At 37.2% G+C, this 21,012-nt stretch overlaps 2 protein-coding genes across 2 annotated transcripts in view; both read right to left on the bottom strand.

Moving 5' to 3' along the window:
* Positions 1 to 586: 586 nt before the first annotated feature.
* LOC128547509 (uncharacterized) lies at positions 587 to 12,983 on the bottom strand. Its single transcript, XM_053520466.1, has 4 exons — positions 12,964 to 12,983; positions 9,648 to 9,779; positions 4,884 to 5,590; positions 587 to 2,854 (listed from the first exon to the last, which is right to left on the bottom strand). The coding sequence occupies exons 1-4, from the start codon at positions 12,981 to 12,983 to the stop codon at positions 2,709 to 2,711; spliced, it is 1,005 nt and encodes a 334-aa protein (XP_053376441.1). The 3' UTR covers positions 587 to 2,708.
* A 4,422-nt stretch (positions 12,984 to 17,405) lies between these two features.
* The window catches only part of LOC128547259 (uncharacterized), a 30,453-nt gene continuing 26,846 nt past the window's right edge, over positions 17,406 to 21,012 (bottom strand). Inside the window, exon 6 of the mRNA XM_053519371.1 lies at positions 17,406 to 17,535. Coding sequence (XP_053375346.1) covers positions 17,518 to 17,535 — 18 coding nt within the window. The 3' untranslated portion in view covers positions 17,406 to 17,517. The remainder of the gene's footprint in view (positions 17,536 to 21,012) is intronic.

Raw genomic sequence — 21,012 nt, 5'->3', positions numbered from 1 at the left:
GCCCCTGTGACCTTGACCTTTGATGGAGTGGCCCCAAAACCATTCGGGATCGTCTATTCTGTAAGTCCTATCACCCTTTTAGGTTTGAAGGGTCTAGGTCAAATGGTCCTTAAGCATGGATTTCCATGTTCAGGCCCCTGTGACCTTGACCTTAAATGGAGTGACCCCTAAATCAATAGGGGTCATATGTGCTCTGCATGTCAAATCATCCTTTGAAGCTTCAACGTTCTGGGTCACGTGGTTCTCAAGTGAGGGGAAAGTGATTCAAAGTCAGCGACCTTAACCAGTGGACCTTCAATTTAACATCTACTATATTACTTTAGTACAGTCCTGCTATCTATCCGGAGTAATGCAACATTCATTCACTAGATCACTATATCTTTGGGATAAATTTGGAAAATATGAAAACAAAATACATTGTGAACAGCTTTATACATACTGAACTTACTAGGCAAATTTTCAGGCATATAAACTGCGAGATATATTCAGTCTTATAGTCGATAACATGACCGGAACAATATATAATTTTCAAGTTGAAACTAAACACATTCCTGTACGACATACACAGTTGTAGTGTCATAAGGCAACTAATTTTTAACAGAATAAAATTATGAACTGATATTTGTCAACGATTTATCAACAATTTTGCAGTTTATACATAATGTGTTATAACAAATATTTTGGATCAGAATTTGCATATATAAAATACAATTTTTGATTACTTATAACATCTATAAATTAAAACAATAAATTATAATTTTGATAACATTTCAATTTTGAACTTGTGAGATAATATAAGCAAAAATATAAGAAATCATCGTATTGAACATGTTGAAAGGAAAATATTCTAAGAAATTACACCTGGCCCAACAAATTCTTTAATTGGGTCTTTATGATACAGCTTATATATATTAAAAAAATTTTAGAGACTGGAAAGAAAAATATCAATTTTTACTTTTGACCTTCATGTGTGACCTTGACCTTTGAGCTAGGGGTATGGGTATTGCGCATAAGAAATTGTCTCATTATGGGGAACATTTGTGCCAAATAATATAGAAATACCGTAATAGACAGCAAATTGAAAGGATAAATTATGCATCATATCCGTCAGTACACAGTGGCACATTTTAAGTCCATTTCAGTATGCCCGACTGTGATCTGGCGTGCATTAACAGAATTATGGACTGGACTGGGAAAAAACTATTGATCTTTGACCTCAATGTTTCACCTTGAACAAGGGTATGGGTGTCGACAATGAAACGCCAACTTATTATGGAGAACATTTGTGCCAAGTAATATTAAAATCCCTCTATGGATTGTTGAGGTATAGACGGGACAAAAAAGACCTCTTGACGGTTTACTTCTAATTGTGACCTGGACCTTTGAGCAAGGGTTCGAGTGTTGTGCATGACATGTTGTCTTATGATGGGGTACATTTATGCCAAATAATATTAAAATTCTTTCACTGATTGTCGAGCTACAGACCGGACAGGAAAAATCCCTGTCCACCTTCGCCTTCAGAGTGTGACCTTGACCTTCAGGGTTATATGCATAACACATCGTCTAATCAAGGGAATTTTCCTAAATTGTTTGTTTTTGTTTTTTGTGGGGTTTAACGCCGTTTTTCAACAGTATTTCAGTCATGTAACGGCGGGCAGTTAACCTAACCAGTGCTCTTGGATTCTGTACCAGTACAAACCTGTTCTCCGCAAGTAACTGCCAACTTCCCCATATGAATCAGAGGTGGAGGACTAATGATTTCGAATACAATGTCATTTATCAAACAGTCACGGAGAACATACGCCCCGCCCGAGGATCGAACTCACGACCCCGCGATCCGTAGACCAACGCTCTACCTACTGAGCTAAGCGGGCGGGCATTCCTAAATCAGCGTATAACAAAATGCACTACGAATCTTCAAATAAGTGAATGCTTTGACTGGCATTGTGCGAAATGAAATATGTTTTTTTCTCAAAAACATACCGGTAAATTGCACATTCTCGATCGATCCTCGTCTCACACTATAATAAAATCAAAATAGTTTTTTTAAGTTCTGTTGCAACAGTTACAAACTATGCAATCGCAAATCGCAAATTTATCTGATTAAAACTTACGCCAAAGTATGCTAATTTTCAGGAAATAATAAAGATATTTTGTCAGGGTGACATTTTTTGTAAAATTTATTGCAACTTCTCAAAAGCATATGCGCACTTTTCTGGAAATAATGTGCACATAAATGTTGAACATGTTTTTTTTTCTGTAAGCTATGTTCTATAGTCGTCTCTCGAACTAAATCCGAGCAATTACTCTAAAATGGTATGTTCTACATTACAAATAGAAAATATCCCTTTTGCATGATACCAATCATCAGTTAAAATGAAAATCGGAGGACCTCCACAGGTTCAAACAACTAAAAATGTGAACGAATGTAAATAACAAGTTATTTGTAATGAAACCAAGAGCTGTATATATCAAGTACATACTAACAGATTAAATGTCAATTAATTCAAACATTTCAATGCAGAAAAGGAACATGTAAACATGAACATAAACGAAGGCACTCGTTCAATAACCATCTAAAACATGCCGTCTGCTACAAGGTACTGTATTTGTGCGTTTCTCTTTTCTTGTTGGGTTTAACGTCGCACCGACACAATTATAGGTCATATGGCGACTTTTGTGTGTTTCTATCACTGTCTAGTTTGATATCAAAGGGGTTTAAATTCTATTTTCAAGCGCTGTCTGTGGACCCAGGCCGACATAACCTTTTCCAGAGTGTCACACTCTTCTAAACCACCGTTCTCCTTTCTATAGGTTTCTCTTAGTATTTTGACTTTATTCACTCTAGCCTCTTCTGAAAATATAAAATAAACAGTGTAAGAAATAGAAAAACTAGAATGTGTCTGTATGACAGAGGGTAAGCCCCCAATGGTACATTTGTCACAAAAAAGACAATAATTCAAGTCTGAATTGAAGTCTTAAGAGGATATATATTTTATACAAACGACTCATTATTATAGGACATAAATTTTTTTGAGCTATGAGCATCAAATAAAAAATCCACTATTTTGGCTATTTTTCAAGGGCCGTAACTCTGTAATTAGCGCTAAAATCTCAAGAAGATTGCCAAGTGTTCAAGGTCACATCATGATAAAGACTCATGCAAGGTTTCATGATTTTACATTAATTACGTTTTAGCTGGACACGTCATTAAGTGGAAATGTGTATTTTTAACTATTCCAGGGGCCATTACTTTAGAAATAGGGGGTTGAGCAAGACGTAAAACAGAAGATGCCCAAGTTTATATCATAATAAAGACTTTTTTTCATCAATTCATATCAAATACTTTTTGAGCTAGGCGCGTCACAAGGTGAAAAAAGTGCATTTTTGAATATTTCAGGGGCCATAACTCTGGAAATAAGGGGGCGAAGGCAGACAGAAAACAAGAAGTCACAAGATCATATAATGATAAAAACTCATGCAAGGTTCCATCAATTTATTTAAAATATTTTTGAGCTAGGCGCGACACAAGGTGAAAATAAGCGTTTTTGAAAATTCCAGGGGCCATAACTATGGAAATAGAGAGCGGAGCCAGATGTAACATAGAAGGTGCGCAAGTTCATATCATGAATAAGACTCATGCAAGGTTTCATCAATTTATATCAAAAACGTTTTGCGCTTGTAGCGTCACAAGGTGAAAATGTGCATTTTTGACAATTTCAGGAACCATTACTCTGGAAATAGGGGGTAGTGCAAGACAAAACATAGGAGGTGCGCAAGGTCATATCATGATTAAGAACCATGCAAGGATTCATCAATTTATATCAAATGATATTTTAGCTAGGCCGTCACAAACCTTTTTCGGACGGAAGGACGCACGCACGGACAAGACAAAATCTATATGCCCCCTCTACTAAGCGATGGGGGCACAAAACATAATAAAATGTAATGTTCTGACATGCAGGAATTGATCATTTAATATAACATGTTTTTTTGCGTATGATAATGATCGCATTTATGAATATAATGATCAAGCTTTAATGGCATTACGACTGACCTGCATTTCTTCAATATTCAACACCTATTAGGACTTAGCAGGTGTCAAGAACTAAAATACTCCTGACGTAATAATGCCACTAAAAACTTCACTATTTTTTAATTGACGGTAAGTAAAATTATTATTTAAGTCTGAAAAGACATGACTGAAATTGCTTCGGGTCTTTTGTGGCAGAAATTATAAACACTTCTAATAAGGGTTTTACATAAATCACACAGACTAAAGCAGACAAAATAGATTTTTCTACAACTTTTTCATTTTTACATGCTGATAACAAGCAGACGGAGGGGCATACGTCTGTATGTTAGAACATATGAACACAGCAGACATCAATGTTTTTATTTCTTCATGCCTGTAATCAGTTTCAGGTCGTAAATGTATGGTTTGTTGAAGTACTTATTACTTAAAGCCTAAAAGACATCATTAACATGCGTGGTATTAAGGCCATTAATGTTGTAAAATGCTTTATGAGTTTACGCTTTAAAGCATCGCAGACGTCAAGCTTTTTATTAGTTTATGCCTGTGATGCCTCTTTTATATATAGTGCTAAGTTATTTAAGACTGGTCTTAAACAAAAGCCATCCGACATTACCACGTGTTAATAAAACAGAAACCCTTAACGTATGGTGATCCCCTGTTGGTATTTTCAAGTGTGAAGGCTCTTGATACCTATATCTCTCAAGCGGTATTTAACACAGCCTAATGCTTATTATGTCACTGAATTCTTATCTTAAATGCAAAACATAAATTGTATTCACCTTCACATATCTAAACGTACCTTAGACAACTCAGATAGAAGAAAAAGTAATATTTAATTTTTACTTACTTTCAAACATTTTAAACAGCTTAGATTCCAACTGCTTCATCTCTTGAAGATACTCAAGCGGTACATCTTTTTTTGTTTTGCCAGTACAATCCTCAAACTCTATAAGAACTTGGTCGTCTGTATAGAATGCAATGTTGCTGCTGTCTCCCTCCAATTCAAAACCTATTGTCGGAGATACATTCTTCATATGATTCTTTACATAATCATACAAGCTATGGACTGTAATGAAATCAGTCCTTTTTGCCCAGTAGTCATTACAACTCTGACAATTGTTAGAGCATCTCTTTCCCTCTGATTTTGCTTTTAATCCTTGCAGGAGATATTTTGTGAAAATGCTGCCTTCATCCGTTATGTCTGCCTTCTCGTTTTCTTTGCATGCATTTATCTGAATGAATTTTCTACCGTCCTGAAACTTTATCCTTGAAGGATGGCAGCGATCTAAAACTACCATCAGTTTATCAACGTTTACCAGACGTTCCAACTCCTCCTGAAAATTTGTCATTGCAATGCTTTCAGAGCCAAATTCAAAACAATTGTTTTGTGCATCACCAGAGCCCTTGTTCTTTGAACCGTGACAGGAAATATAGATCAGCAATGTATCAATATCTTCATCTTCGCTAAAGATATCTATATATTCTTTCACTTTCGGCCAAAGATTTTCAGGTTCTCCAGGTGTTGTCGGTGCTACTACGTGAACTTTGTTTTCGCTTTAAAAAACAAATAGAAGATAAATTTATACATACCTATAAAAAAAATTAACAAACTTATCTCTCTGCCAATTCAAAGAACGTTTTATAATAGGGACTCGACTTTGTACAGGTGTAACTCGCTAGCCTCATGATATATACAGGTCCGTCTCAAAATTTAAATATATATTGAGTTGTCTTATATTATTGTTATCTACACCCAAATGTACATATTTCTTTCACAACTTCTTTTTCGATCATGCTTAAGGCTATTCTAACAACTAAATGTAATTAATATGCCTAGAATCTGCATAAATGTTTACTTTATATATGTGTAAAAAGGAAAAATTAAACTGTACTACATGTAACATATGCTTAAGCTCTTATGTATCGAACTCGTATGGCCTTATCAAAATCAGCATATAAAGTCAATAATTACTGGTTTTGATGTAAATCTGCTTCATAAAATATGTTCTATGTGAGATGAAATAATAATATGCTAATAAATAAAAGAAGATCCAAGTTGGCAGGTCTTGGCATAACTGAGATTACAATTAGTAATTGCCATCAGTAACTCTGATATATCTATATTCCTTTCAGTCTTAATCAAAAACTTGTTTTCTTATAAAAATGATAATCTTATGTATACAGTAATACATGTAAAAAACGATCAAAAATGAACACAAATAAATTTGTTATAATATTGAACTGCTTTCATTTGTAGTTTCCTAACAACAAAAGTCCTTTCTACAAGAGATCTGACACTGAGAAAAATAAATGTACGAACAATTACGGCACTGCCTGAAGAAAAAAGTTTATGCAAAGCGGTATAAGTATATTTGAATATAATCATAAGGAATTTTGAAAGATCACTTCTTCAAATATGCATCGAAGATTATACATATTATGATATAAAGGTCGGACTCTGACTGAATAGTCTTGAGGTACTTTGTAGTTTTCTGAAACTGACTTACTACAGTGTTGCGCTCAAACCTCGATATCGATCGGACATAAAATACGATGGATTAATAGAGCTACACCCCCCCCCCACCTTCCGTTTACAATCGGATATAACGCAAGAGCTGTCGCAGGAGACAGCGCGCACGACTACTCCGATGCTGTATAGTGAAATTGGCACATCTGAGGAAGCTGAAGCTGTCACTGGAGTATTTAATGACTCAACTCTGGATGAAGATATTTTACAATAGCTTAAATCTCAAACTAGAATGTGTCTGTAACACAGAGTGTGTCCCCAATGTTACCTTTGTCTCAAATAGGGGGCAATAATTCAAATGTTTGCAGTCTTAAGGGGGTTTAGCCTCAACAAACATCTTATGACAAGGATTCATTATTTTAGGCCATATACTTTTTGAGCTATGAGCATCACAAACAAAAAGTCCACTATTTTGGCTATTTCAAGGGCCATAACTCTGTAATGACACGCCTTCTCATTGGAGTAAACATTCATACCAAATATAAACAAGAGCACCGCCTTGCGGGTGCAGACGCTCAACTGATTTTTTGTCTTTGTATATTGTCCTACTATGATTTTCTAAGGCCAGAGAGGGCCATAATTCTTACAGAAAGCAATTTAGAGTTATGAAACATGTTGTACACAGTCAGCTTTTAATGGCAAATAACGGCTCCAAGTTTTAAAGCAATAGCTTTGACGTTAAGGAGAAAAATTGACCTAAACATCAAACTTAACAAACACATCTGATATTTTCTAATTAGCCCAAAAGGGGCCATAATTCTTGCAAAAAGCAGAATGGAGTTATGTTTCTTGTTGTACAGAGTCAGCAGCTATTAATGGTGAACAAGTGTTGTAAGTTTTAAAGAAATAGCTTTGAAAGTTAAGGAAAAAAGTTGACCTAAAAATAAAACTTAACCAGGCAACGCCATTGCCAACGCCGACGCCGATCAAGTGATGTGAATAACTCATCATTTTCTTTCTCAAAAAATCAGATGAGCTAACAAGAGTGTCAGACTGTCACAAAATACACCCGTCATCGACTTTGGTCTAACTCAAGGGCCATAATCCAAAAGTGCCTGGGGCGGATTTTGCTGGTTATCGAACTTGGCCGAGATATTTTGCCCATAATCATTGTCAGCAAGTGTGGTGAAGATCTAGCGAAAACTGTTCGATTTAGAGAGCTGACAAAGCTAAATTCGCAGATTTCTAGTATTTCAAGGGCCATAATCCGAGAGTGCCTGGGGCGATTTGGCTGGTTATCGAACCTCGCTGAGATATTATGCCGACAAACATTATTAGTTTGTGGAAGATCGGATGAAAATTGTTTGACTTAGGGAGCGGACAAGGCTGATTTCGCAGTTTTTCGAGTAATTCAAGGGCCATAATCCGAGAGTGCCTAGGGCGATTTTGCTTGTTATCGAACCTGACCGAGATATTATGCCCACAAACATTGTTACCAAGTTTGGTGAAGATCGGATAAAAATTGTTCGACTTAGAGAGCGGACAAAGCTAAATTTGCAGATTCTGAGTAATTTAAGGACCATGACTCAAGAGTGCCTGGAGCGATTTTGCTGGTTATCAAACTTGACCGAGATATTATGCCTACAAACATTGTCACCAAGTTTTGTGAAGATCGGATAAAAACTGTTTGACTTAGAGAGCGGGCATGCTTTTGGAAGCCTATCGCCCGCCCGCCCGCAACGGTGTTCACATAATACGCCCCGCTCTTTCAGAGACGGGGTATAATAAAATTAGTCCATGTATGTCAAAGTTATGGTCCGGACAAAATCGAACGAATGCACGCACGCACACACGCACGCACGCACGCGTATACACCGAACCGCCAAAAGTGGCGATTAGTCGAGCTCACCGCTAGCGGTCTCGACAAAAACTATAACCTAAAATTTTAAGTAAAAAGGAAACAACTTAAAATACAAGTGTCGCAGTTGTGGTCCTTGTGTCAAATGATGTAGGTGATGATAATATTTATATAATGAAAATGCAGCAAAGATTAACATAAAATTCTAAGTGAAAAAGGCATAATTCATGACCCTTGTGTCATATGATGTGGGTGATGATGTGGAACAAATAAGTTTAAATCAATTCGATTCAGTAATGCTGAAATAAAGTGAAAGTGCACAAATGAACCCTTGAACGTATATTTCATATAAAAAGGGCGCTCAACAAATTTGGTATAATAATTATAACTTTAACCCGAAATTCTAAGTATTTATTTGTTTTATTTTATTGGGTTTAACGTCGCATCGACGCATTATAGGTCATATGGCGGCTTTCCAGCTTTGATGGTGGAGGAATACCCCAGGTGCCCCTCCGTTATTTCATCACGAGCGCGCAGCGCACCTGGGTAGAACCGCCGACCTTCTGTAATGGAATTCTAAGTAAAAGGGTGAGATAATTCATGAAATATTGGTGCCAGTTATGGCTTGTGCCATATGATGTGGGTATTGATGAGGAATAATTATTTTAAGTTCGAAGCAAATCCATCAAGTAATAACAGAAATAAAGAGAAAGTGCATCACAACTTTAACCAAGGTGGGGACGCGGAAAGACGCCAACGCCGGACAGCTCTCCATACTTCGTATAGTCAAGCAAAAAATCTTAAAATTACAGATTATGTTTGGTGGCTAAAATTGTGTCAACGTGTAAACATAGTAAATATGGCAAACTTTGTTATAACTTAGGACCTGCTGGTCCAATGTTAACAAAAATCGAACTTGATCCAGTTCTAACGTGAAGCTATTCTATCATAATATGGATAAAACTGGTGAAGAAATCAAGGTTATGTTAGCCTGGTTAAATATGTCGTTCCTTTATAAATCATCTGTAAAATAGTCCGCAGTGGACAATTAGAAAATTTGACCAACAATTCGCAGTCATTTAAGGGCTGACAACTAACAATCACAAGCTCATCATGAGAACTTGGTGCACCGTAGAACTTAAAAGATAGACATAAATGTTAGATATCAATGTATGCCGTAATGGTTGGGCAAGAAAGTATTAATTCTGAAAAGTACAATATCATATCAACTACATTACTGTTTGGAAAAAAAAGGACGCAAACAATGGAAACAATATACGAAGTACCTTATTCCTATTATACGTGGTGCTCTTGACGTAATCAGTTTCTTTAGCTCTAAGATATCCTTTGTCAATGCTTCTGCCACTGACGTGTTTTTCAAATCATTCCCTGCGACCAGCAATGCACCGTACCTATTCCTAAAATTACAGTGAATGAGGATTGCCACGCAATACAAGTCTCTACTGGAAGAACAATTTTTCTACTGCAGTATAACATATGAACTGATATTGTTAATGATGTATAAACAATATTTACTATATATACAATAATATAACAAAGTACTTGGATTAAAATTTGAATATAAAAACGTACAGTCGTTTTCATTGGAATTTTTTGGCGATTATACAAAAAGTTATCATAAAAGTTATTTATTGTAACAACAAAGTGAAATTATCTATAAAAAATCTATATAATGTAAGTCCACATTAACTCTTTACCAGGTAGAGATGGATCAAATTCACTAAAAATTGAATGTAACTGCTGTTGTACACAGAAAAGTGGTCTCGATTTTTCTACGGCAGAATAAAAATTCAATATAATCTATTTATGTAAAACAAGGGACGTAATTTCTAAAAAAAGTGTGCCTATAAAGGTGAACATTTGTGCCAAGTACATCAAAATCCCTCCATGCATGAAGAAGAAATGCTAGGACAAAGTAATTCTTGATTTGACTTTTGACCTCTAAGTTGACCTTGACTTAGACTAGGGACCTGGTTCTGGCGCGTACAATTTGTCTCATGGTGGTGAACATTTGTGCCAAGTAACATTAAAATCCCTCCATGCATAAAGAAGAAATGCTCCAGACAAATTTATTCTTGAATATGACCTTTGACCTCTAAGTATGACCTTGACCTTAGACCTAGGGCCCGGGCACAACATGTTGTCTCATCCAGGGGAATGTTTGTGCCAACTGATATTTAAATCCTGTTTTGCATGACAATAGACCAGACAGGAAAATATCCTAGTATTATCTTTGATCTGTGTGACCTTGACCTTTAAGCTAGGGTTCTTGGTGTTGCGCATGACATGCGGTCTCATCATGGAGAACATTTATGCCAAGTAATGTTGTAATCCCTTGATGGATGACAGAGTTCTGGACCGGACAGGAAAAAAAACCCTATTGACATTTGGCCTCCAATTGTGACCTTGACCTTTGAGCTAGGGATCCGGGTTTTGCGCATGACATGTTGTCTTATCATGGGGAACATTAATGCCAAGTAATATCAAAATCCCTTCAAGGATGGCAGAGTTATGGACCGGACAGGAAAGAAGCCCTACTGACCTTTGATCCCCCCCCCCCCAATTGTGACCTTGACCTTTGAGCAATGGCTCCGGGATTTGCGCATGTTGTCTCATCATGGGGAACATCTGTGCCAAGTAATATTGAAATCCCTTGATGAATGACAGAGTTATGGACCGGACACGAAACAGACCCTGTTCATGCCATGTTAACATTTGACTGCTAAGTGTGACCTTGACCTGTGAGCTAGGGGTCTGAAAGTTTTGCATGACACAAAGTCTTATGATCAGGTACAGTTGTGCCAATTGATATTAAAATCCCTTCATGGATTGGAGAGTTATGGACCGGACAGGAAAAAAGCCCTGTTGACCTTTGACCCCAATTGTGACCTTGACCTTGAAGCTACGGGTGCGGGTTTTGCGCATGACACTTCGTCTCATCATGGGACACATTTTGGCAAGTAATATTAAAATCCCTTCATGGATGAAAGAGTTATGGACCGGACACGAAACAGACCCTGTTCATGCCATGTTAACATTTGACTGCTAAGTGTGACCTTGACCTTTGAGCTAGAGGTCTGAAAGTTGTGCAAGACACTTCGTCTTATTATGAGGTACAATTGTGCCAATTGATATTAAAATCCCTTAATGGATGGGAGAGTTATGGACCAGACAGGTAAAAAAGCCCTGTTGACATTTGACCTCCAATTGTGACCTTGACCTTTAAGCTAGGGGTCCGGATTTTGCGCATGACACGTCGTCTCATCATGGGGGACATTTGTGCCAAGTAATATTAAAATCCCTTCATGGATAAAAGAGTTATGAACCGGACACGAAATTGCGGACGAACGGAATGACAGAATGACGGGATGACAGAATAACGGAATGACGGAAAAGCGCATTACTGTAGTCCCCGAAACTGGTTTTCAACCAGTAGGGGACTAATAAAGTGAATACATAGTAATAGATTTTCTACTCATCTATAAAACTTTTAAATCATTTTATTTCCTTATAGTACCCAAAAAATGCCAGAAGGGAAGGTTATCTTGTTCTAATGGCAATTCCGTCATGCAAAGATTTTATTAGGAATGTCTTCACAGGTCATGAATGCTCCCACTAGTGATGTTAGGGAACGTAAAGCAAAAGCTGTAATTGCAAATCGACAGGAAACATGTACACAGACCTTAGGAATTGAAAATAAAACAAGAAACGAGAATGAAAACTCCACGAAACTTTGTATCACGCCAACAAATTCTGTTTAACAAGAGGCCCACATGGGCCTAAGTTGCTCACCTGAAGAAAACCGTAATCATTTGGCGTTGCTTCTAACTAGGTTTGAAGAAAATCATTTCAGCTGTTCATTAAAGCGCAAGGAATGCCTAACAATAAGTTAATTTCATATGGAAACCATCCTCAAGACTTTCAAAACGCTGATTTCTTTTTTAAATCTTACCACTATAGGAAATTTGTGGCAGTTTGAAATTCAGAAAAATGACCGATCATGGAGGCAGCCATTTTAGTGTGTTTATTACGTCAGTTACACACTGCTGTAACACATGATAATTTCTTTCAAAATAGCAGTTAAAAGTAGAGAAATTGTTTTACAGAAGTAAGTAAATACAGTTAAAATTTGTATCTAAAAATCTAATAAATCCGCCATTTTTTTTTTGTTGTCATGTCATTTTGATAACTTATTGAAAGACTCATAACTTCCTCAGTTTAAAGCCGATTTCGAAAATTCTTTCATTTCTTAAAATGATTTGAGAAATCCTTAGAGAAGAAATTTACATACGAAAAACATTGCCTTTCCCTTTAAAACAAAATTATTTTACAAAAATTTTATATTTTGCTGTCACGCACAAAAAACGCAGAACTATCAAAGGTATTTCTATTTTTTAACTTTTGTGGCCTCTAAAAGGACCCAAGTGCCCACATTTGAACAAATTTGATATAAGACCCTAAAATGATGTTACAGACCAAGTTTGATGAAGATCCATCACGGGGCTCATGAGAACTACGTATTTCTATTTTAAGCTGTAGTGGATTCAAAAAAAAAACCAGAGTGCCCAAAACTGAACAAACCTGGTAAATGACCGTATCATGATGGTCACGGTTTGATGAAGACCCATCCAGGAGTTAATGAGAAAAAAGTTAGTTATAGGTATATCTATTTTTAGCTCTAGCAGCCCTTAAAAGGGACAAAGTGTCTAAAATTGAGCAAATCTATTAAAGGACCTTACAATGATGCTACAAATCAAGTTTGATGAAGAGTCATTAAGTGGTTCATGAGAAAAAATTCTAAAGGCATTTCCAGTTTCAACTCTAGTGCCCCCTAATAGGGGCTAAGCGACCCCCACCTGAACAAAGTTTTGAGAGGATCTATTAATGATGTTAAGGTCTAAGTCTGATGAAAATCCATTGAGCTGTTCAAGAGAAGTACTCGTTAAAAGGTACTTTTATTTTTAGTCCTAGCGGCCCCTTATAGGGACAAACTACCCCCATCTGAATATAAAAAGGAGAGGACCTTCTATTGATGTCAAGTTTGATAAAATCCAAGCGGTTCATGAGAAAATGCCTTTTAAAGGTATCTTTATTTTTAGCTCTAGTGACCTAAATCTAATAAATTTGAGAAAGGGCATTATAATGAGAGGACCTTACAGCAATGCTACAAAAACTTCCTAAGAAGAAGTCTTATAATTTTTTATTTCTTTTAGCTCTATTGGACACAAAAAGGGACCAAGTGTTCCTATATGAAAACAAAACTTGGGAAAAGTCCTTAGAATGATGCTACAAACAATGTTTGATAATGATCCATCCAGTAGTTCATAAGAAGAAGTAATTTGAAGGTACATGTGTTTCTAATTTTAGCTATTGCGGCCCTTCAAATGCGCAAATTATCCTATTTGAACAAAATTTTAAGAAGACCTTATACCAAGTTTCATGAAGATCCATCAAACGGTTCATGCGAAGTTCTTTAAAGTATTTTAGCAGCCACTAAAAGGGGCACAAGTAAACTAGAGTTTGCACAGGAGTGACGGATTATACCCCACAATATGGCCTTGTCACAAAACTAAGTCATTGCCAAAGCCGAACTTGCTTGACCTTCGACCTACTGAGCTCAAAATCGAAAGGGGTCATCTGCTGGCCATGATAAACCTCCATATGAAATTTCACGATCCTCGACCTACTTGTAAGCGTTCTCAAGTTATTGTACGGAAATGGTTTAAATGTTCCGGATCACTTTGACCTTTGACCTTTTGAACTCGGAATCAATAGGGATCATGTGCTGGTCATTACCAACCTTCCTATTAAGTTTCGTGATCCTAGGCCCAAGCATTCTGAAGTTATTGGCCGAAAACCCTTTAAATTTTTCCAGGTCACTGTGACCTTGACCTGTGACCTACAGACCTCAAAATCATTACGGATCATCTGTAAGTCATGATCCAAGCGTTCTCAAGGTATCAGCCGGAAACCATTTAACTGTTTTGTGTCATTGTGACCTCTACCTTTGACCTACTCGTCTAAAAATTAAACATGACTTGTATTTTATCATGTTACACCTGTGTACCAAAATACATTATCCTGGGCCCAAGAGTTCGCAAGTTATCATCCGGAAACCGTTTAACTGTGCAGAGTCGCTGTGACTTTGAACTTTGATCTACTGACCTCCAAGTCGACCTTGACCTGTATTTTATGATGTTACACATGTGTACCAAAATTTATGATCCTAAGCCAAAGCGTTCTCAAGTTATCGTCCTGAAACCGTTTAATTGTTCAGGGTCACTGTGACCTTCACCTTTGACCTACTGACCTCAAAGTCGAACTTGACCTGCATTTTCTGATGTTACACCTGTGTACCAAACATTATTTAAATCTGTCAAGCCTTTCATGACTTATTGTCCGGAAACCATGAAAACCAACGGACCGACAGACCGACCGACTCCTATATACACCCCAAATTCGTTTTGTGGGGATAAAATTATCTTAACAAACTTGATAGAGGTCCATGCCAGGATGCTACTGACAAAAGTTTAGTGTAATTTTGACCTGTAGTTGCAGAGGAGAATATGCTGAAGTAAACATGTTGACAAAGCGACGACGGGTGATGGATGGCGGACGCCGGGCTATCCATCTATTCTCATAGCTCACTCTGAACATAGTTCAGTTGAGTTTAAATGGTCATATTCTATCATACATATCTGACTGCACCAAATCATGCTATTCAGAAGTACGGATATAAGAAAAGTAGATGTGTCATTGCCTATGTAATTTATGATTCTTTGATAAAAGCTGCCTAAACACAAAATTTGCTGACAATAAGTGTACCCAAACTAAGGATATTGAGCATATACTCTATTTTTATTTTTTTGTAATAGTGACCACAAAATACAATCCAAAGCAACTTCTTAATATAAGCTTGTTATACATCAAGTTTGGCAACAGTCAGTCAATCATAACTAAAATCTATGTTCTTATTTTAACTATGACCTTGACCTTGATCAAATGGCAACATGGTGACTTTTTTTAAAAAACAATAGGTGCTTAGAGGGATTATAACCGAGACCCATTTGTTCCACAGGACAAAAGATCTCTGCTGTCCAACACTGTAGACCACAGTGTCCAAGGGGAACTTAGGTTATTTCATTCCAAACTAATAGTATTAAGCCGAAACTAATTTTCTAATTTTCAGATACAGTGACCTTGACCCTGACTCAAGTGACCCACAAATACATTCCAAACCTTTGTTTGTTTGTTTTGGGCTAAACGCCGTTTTTCAACAGTATTGCAGTTATAAAACGGCGGGCAGTCAGGCAAACCAGTGTTCCTGGATTCTGTACCAGTACAAAACAGTTTTCCGCATGTAACTGTCAAGTTTCCCACAAGAATCAAAGGTGGAGGACAAATGATTTCAGACACAATGTCTTCTACCAAAGTCACAGAAAACACGCGCCTCGCCCCGGGATCGTACTCACGACTCTGCGATCCCTAGAGCTGCAGTGTTCCTACTGAGCTAAGCGGACGGGCTATTCCCAACTTTTGTGTTTGATAAAAGCTATCTGCACACCAAGTGTACTGACAACAGGTGTATCCAAACTAAAAAGTGGAAGCCATTTTTCTATTTATAGTGACAGTGACCCCAAATGTCACTCAAAGCTATGTCTTTAGAAAAGCTTGCTGTACACAAAGTCTGATGAGAATAGGTAAATCAAAACTAAACTAGAGCTGCTTTCGAGAAAAGCGCATGTCCCCCACAACTGAATAGTAGTATATGAGCCAACCATGCACCAGAATCATCTGACATGATTAGTCTTTGGGCATAAATGACTGTATTACTACTATTCACATGATTAGTAGTATACAAGTTATTTATGCCCAAAGACCTGAGTAATTTTCAGTAACTCAAGGACCATAATTCCGAAGTGCCTAAGACGATTTGACTAGTTATCGAACTTGGCTGAGGACTTATGGTCAAACACATTTTGTTCAAGTTTGGTGAAGATTGGATGAGAAATGTTCGACTTAGAACACGAAGAGACACACACACTAACCAGTTTATTGAAGATTGGATGAGAAATGTTCAACTTAGAGCGCGGACAAGATTTGTGACCGACAGACACACACACGGACACACAGACAGGAATAAAACAATATGTCTCCACCACTACTGTGTGGTGGGAGACATAATTATAAACAGGAAACCACCTTTTTGATGATCAAATTGAGAAAAATACTTTTAGTAACTGTGAATTTGACCTTGACCAAATGACATTATAGGCGTACGCTAGAATTCCTGTATAAGAGATCGGCAATTTTTTTCTAATAAGAGAATTTTGAATATTGAAGGACAATCATCTAAATATAAAAGTCATAGGTCACCAGTACTGAAAAAGTGTTATCTGCCCTTGAAAACAGCATTTTAGGGTGTGTCATGTAATTCCAAGTCAACGGCCCTTTTCGTTCAGTGACCATGTTGCCTGCTAGCAATGCTTTTAACAAAAAGAATCGCTTTGGTGAAAGATCAGTCAAAGAACCTGTCAATAAATTATTCTGGCAGCAGTTTCAAATAAGAATTTCAATTTTCCATGCTCGTCGTAACAAAACGGACCTTTAAATGACACTATTTCGACACCAATACTCCATACCCATGGCATGAACACATTTGCCCCTCCCCCGCTCTCTGGGCGACCATGTTAAAGATAAATTTAAACAACTACAATAAATCTGGTACATGGTCAGCAAAGAAACATTTCTTTGAAACCTTATTAAGGATAAGGAATTGTTTACCGTTCAGATGTCTTTGCAATCAGAATGCTTTATGGATGACCTAATTTTAAGTAGTCTCAAAAGAAGAGTATTAAAGACATTTCAAGTGAAGTATATTAGAAATTAGCCAAGATGTTAAAAAGGAGGTGTTGTTTGTTAAGAATGTTGTAAAAAAGACTGACGACAGACGTTAAGTGATCGCAACAACTAGTACCGCGCACTTCGTGCTCAGGTTTGCAAGAATCAAAGAATCACCTATTTCTGGTTGCAATTCTGTACCGCAGTAACATTTGATTGGGTTAAGAAAAGAGTTCTTTTCGCAAGCTATGCACACTTCAATTTTCTGTCTACAGTTTGCTGCATGCTTCTTTGTCATCGATGTTTCACTCGCTGAAAATCAAGTTTCAATTATTTTATATATTCATTTTGAACAAGCGTTCAGTGGGTGTAATTGATTTAATCTTATTTAAATAATCTAAAAAAAAAGCAGCAGCATTCAATGCCCATAACATGAATTTCAGCAAGATCTGATTGTTTGGCCGTGTGTATTATTATTTTAAAAGTCTTCATAATTTTCTCGATTTCAACAGATGAAGTCTTCTTTTTAATAACTGTCAAATCATCAGACCTTACATTTTTCAATCTTACCTTTAGGATTTATCATGCATATATGACATTTAGCGTGGTCTTTTGTAACGTCCAGTATCATGCTTTGATTAAACTTCTTCCAGATTACCTTTATGGGTAGAGAATAGAAAATCGTTTAAAATGTGACATATATACTCTGGTCAATGATTGATTATATCTGATTTTTAAGTTACTTTGTGCATGTTTCGATGAAAATACAAATCTTTAAATATGTTTTGTGGGGCTTTACACCAAAACACAACTGACTGAATAATGTAATGGACTCCGACCGAGGTACATTTTATTACTTCTTACACTGAGATTTAAACCTATTTTGCTTACCAAGTTTTGCTTGTCTGCGTTCTATGCTTTTTTTATATTATATTTATGCTTCTGGGGGATGCTTTCTTAAATTTTTGTACTGGTGAAGTGGGACCTATTGATCTGAAATCCGCTCATGCATAACAAGACATTTTGCTTAAAATGCCCAAGTCCTTGCTTACACTCTTGTTTAAAATGATGTTATGGTATTAAAAATATCACTGCATATACATCTCACACTCTGGGGCATCGCAATTTCTGAACCAAGGGCAATAATTCAACAACTACTGTAGAGAGTTAAACTCGGATATTACAAGCCAAATATCAAGGCTCTAGCTAATATCGTTTAAGGGAAAAAGATTATCAAAGTTTGAAAGCTTAAAACCTATTTTTAGCCATAGTGACCCATATGTTCAATGAACCGGAACCATTTGAAAAACTTTGAAAGCGGACCACCCACAGATCATTTGTTCAAAATTTCGTCAAGATCCATTCAGTGGTTTTGGAGGAGATGTCGTTTAAGGTTTATGAGTATATCTCCAAAAATATATGATAAACGAACAACATCTTTACCAAAATCTACGTGACCATTAAATATTTATTTATTCGGGTTTTACGGCGCACCAACACAGTATAGGTTATATGGCGCCTAACAGGACTACAAATTTTGGTTCCACATCTCATTTACATCGAAATAAAAACATGAGGTATGGAATCAAAATTTGCATACCTGCTGGAATCACAGAGTTACTGCAAAACCAAGTGTTAAGACCCTACTAGTCGCCTCTTACAATCATGCAAGGGTAAGGCAGTGGTTCCAATTCATTTCATACACAGATGGTCACAGAACCACATGGGACACCTGACCATTACAAGTTTTTCCGTACTATCCCGTATGATGGATACTTAAATATTCTCAAATATTTGTAAAGAATCAACAGGACAATGATGGCCCTATATCGCTTACCTGAGTTCAGTTGCCCCGGGGCGCAGTCAATCTTGAACCCAGGGTCATGATTTGAACAAATTTAATAGTTGACCACTAGACAATACCAAACACCAAATATCAAAGGTATGGGCCTCATGGTTCTGGACAAGATTTTTCCTATATAAGACAATGTTAAACAAGGGACACCACGGGCGTGGCATATATTGACCCTAGGGTCATGATTTGAACAATTTTGGTAGAGAACCACTACAGCATGCCACCTACTTGATATCTAAGTATCTCTAGGCCTTATCGTTTAAAACATGAATTGTTTAATAGGTTTTTCCTTTACAAGTCTATTTAAACAATGTGCCCACGGGACAGGGGCAGTTTTAATCCCAGGGGAATAATTTGAAAAGTCTTGGTAAAGGACTACTTCACGATGCTACATACCAAGTTTTCCCTATATAAGTCTATATGAACCATGTGACACCAAGGGAGAGGCCATATTTGACCCTAGGGGAATAATTTGAAAAATCTTAGTAGAGGACCACTAGATGATGCTACATACCAAATACCGAAGCCCTAGGACTTGTGGTTTTGGACAAGAAGATTTTTTAAGTTTTTCCTTTCGATTACCATGGCAACCAGAGATCTGTGTGGAATTCAATTCTTTGAATAATGTTTAAAGAAGACCATCCAAGGAACATCCCTGTGAAATTACATCAAAATTGGCCTGATGGTTTAGGAGATGTTGTTTAAAGGAAAGTGTGGACGCTCTGACCGCTGACGGTGAGCGATCACGGTGAGCTAATAAAATATACAATTGCTGAAAACTATGTTCAACCTAGTTATGTGAAATTTCAGCACTGGGACGTTATTGCAAATGCATCAAAACAGTGTGTAACAGTTGTTTAAAAATGGTGAGCTTTTAAAGGCGCTGCACTGTCCGAAAGTGTGGCCCCTTTATGCAGCCCTTTTCCGGATTTCAATGTACATATATCAGTAAACCGACAGTTGTTGTGTAGAGTAATATACGTGTTTTATATGCTGTTCAATTTTCATGTGAAAGAACCTTTTCTTTCTATGATTTGGTGTTGTTTGATTTTTTTTTGGTCAAAATTTAAGGCTAAGTATTAAAGACATTGTTGACGAAGGACGCACGCATGCACGAGAGACAACAACAACCACAGCGTGCTTAGTGAACTCTCTTTCCGATTTCCAATCTCCAAACAAATGTAATTGCTACAGCATTAATGCTTTTTGAGAAAATAAGGGTTTGAGGTGTAAATTAAAGGTTTTTAACGTTGTTTTTTTTTTCAGCATAATAATTGGTTTTAAAGGGTTTCTATAAAATCAAAGTTTTATAATGGTTTTAAAGCCACTCACCACCCCCCCCCCCCCCCCCCCCCCCCCCCCCACCCCGGGCGGGAGGTGCCAATCCGTGCATTTCCAGTTTTGACGATAAAGAATGAACCCCAAAACAATAGGGTTCCTCCTTGAGTAAGGCTTGGATTCAGTATTGTTACATTTTCTGGTCCTCTTGGATCATGGAGTCCATTCAATACTAGTGTAATAGAGTGCCGGTGCAAGGGGTCGCGAAAGGTGTTGCACTTTCGATTACCTCTCATGAACAGATTCAATCAAACTAAAGCCCGCCCGCTTAGCTTAAAAGGGAGAACGCAGATTTACAGATCACGGGGTCGAGAGCTCGATACCCGGGCGGGGCATGTGTTCTTCGTGACGATTTGATAGAAGATGTTGTGTCTGATATCATTCATCCTCCACCTCTGATTCATGTAGGGAAGTTGGCAGTTACTTGTGGAGAACAGGTTTGTCTGGTACAGAATCCAGGAACACCGGTTAGGTTAACTGCCCGCCGTTACATAACTAAAATAATGTTAAAAATGGCGTTAAACCTAAAATAAGAGGGTTATGATGACCCTGAATCGCTCACCTGAGTAATATGAGCCACATGTTTCAAATGGCAA

The sequence above is a fragment of the Mercenaria mercenaria genome, chromosome 12 (assembly GCF_021730395.1).
Source record: "Mercenaria mercenaria strain notata chromosome 12, MADL_Memer_1, whole genome shotgun sequence".
Taxonomy (NCBI): domain Eukaryota; kingdom Metazoa; phylum Mollusca; class Bivalvia; order Venerida; family Veneridae; genus Mercenaria; species Mercenaria mercenaria.
This window is presented reverse-complemented; position numbering and strand designations above follow the sequence as displayed.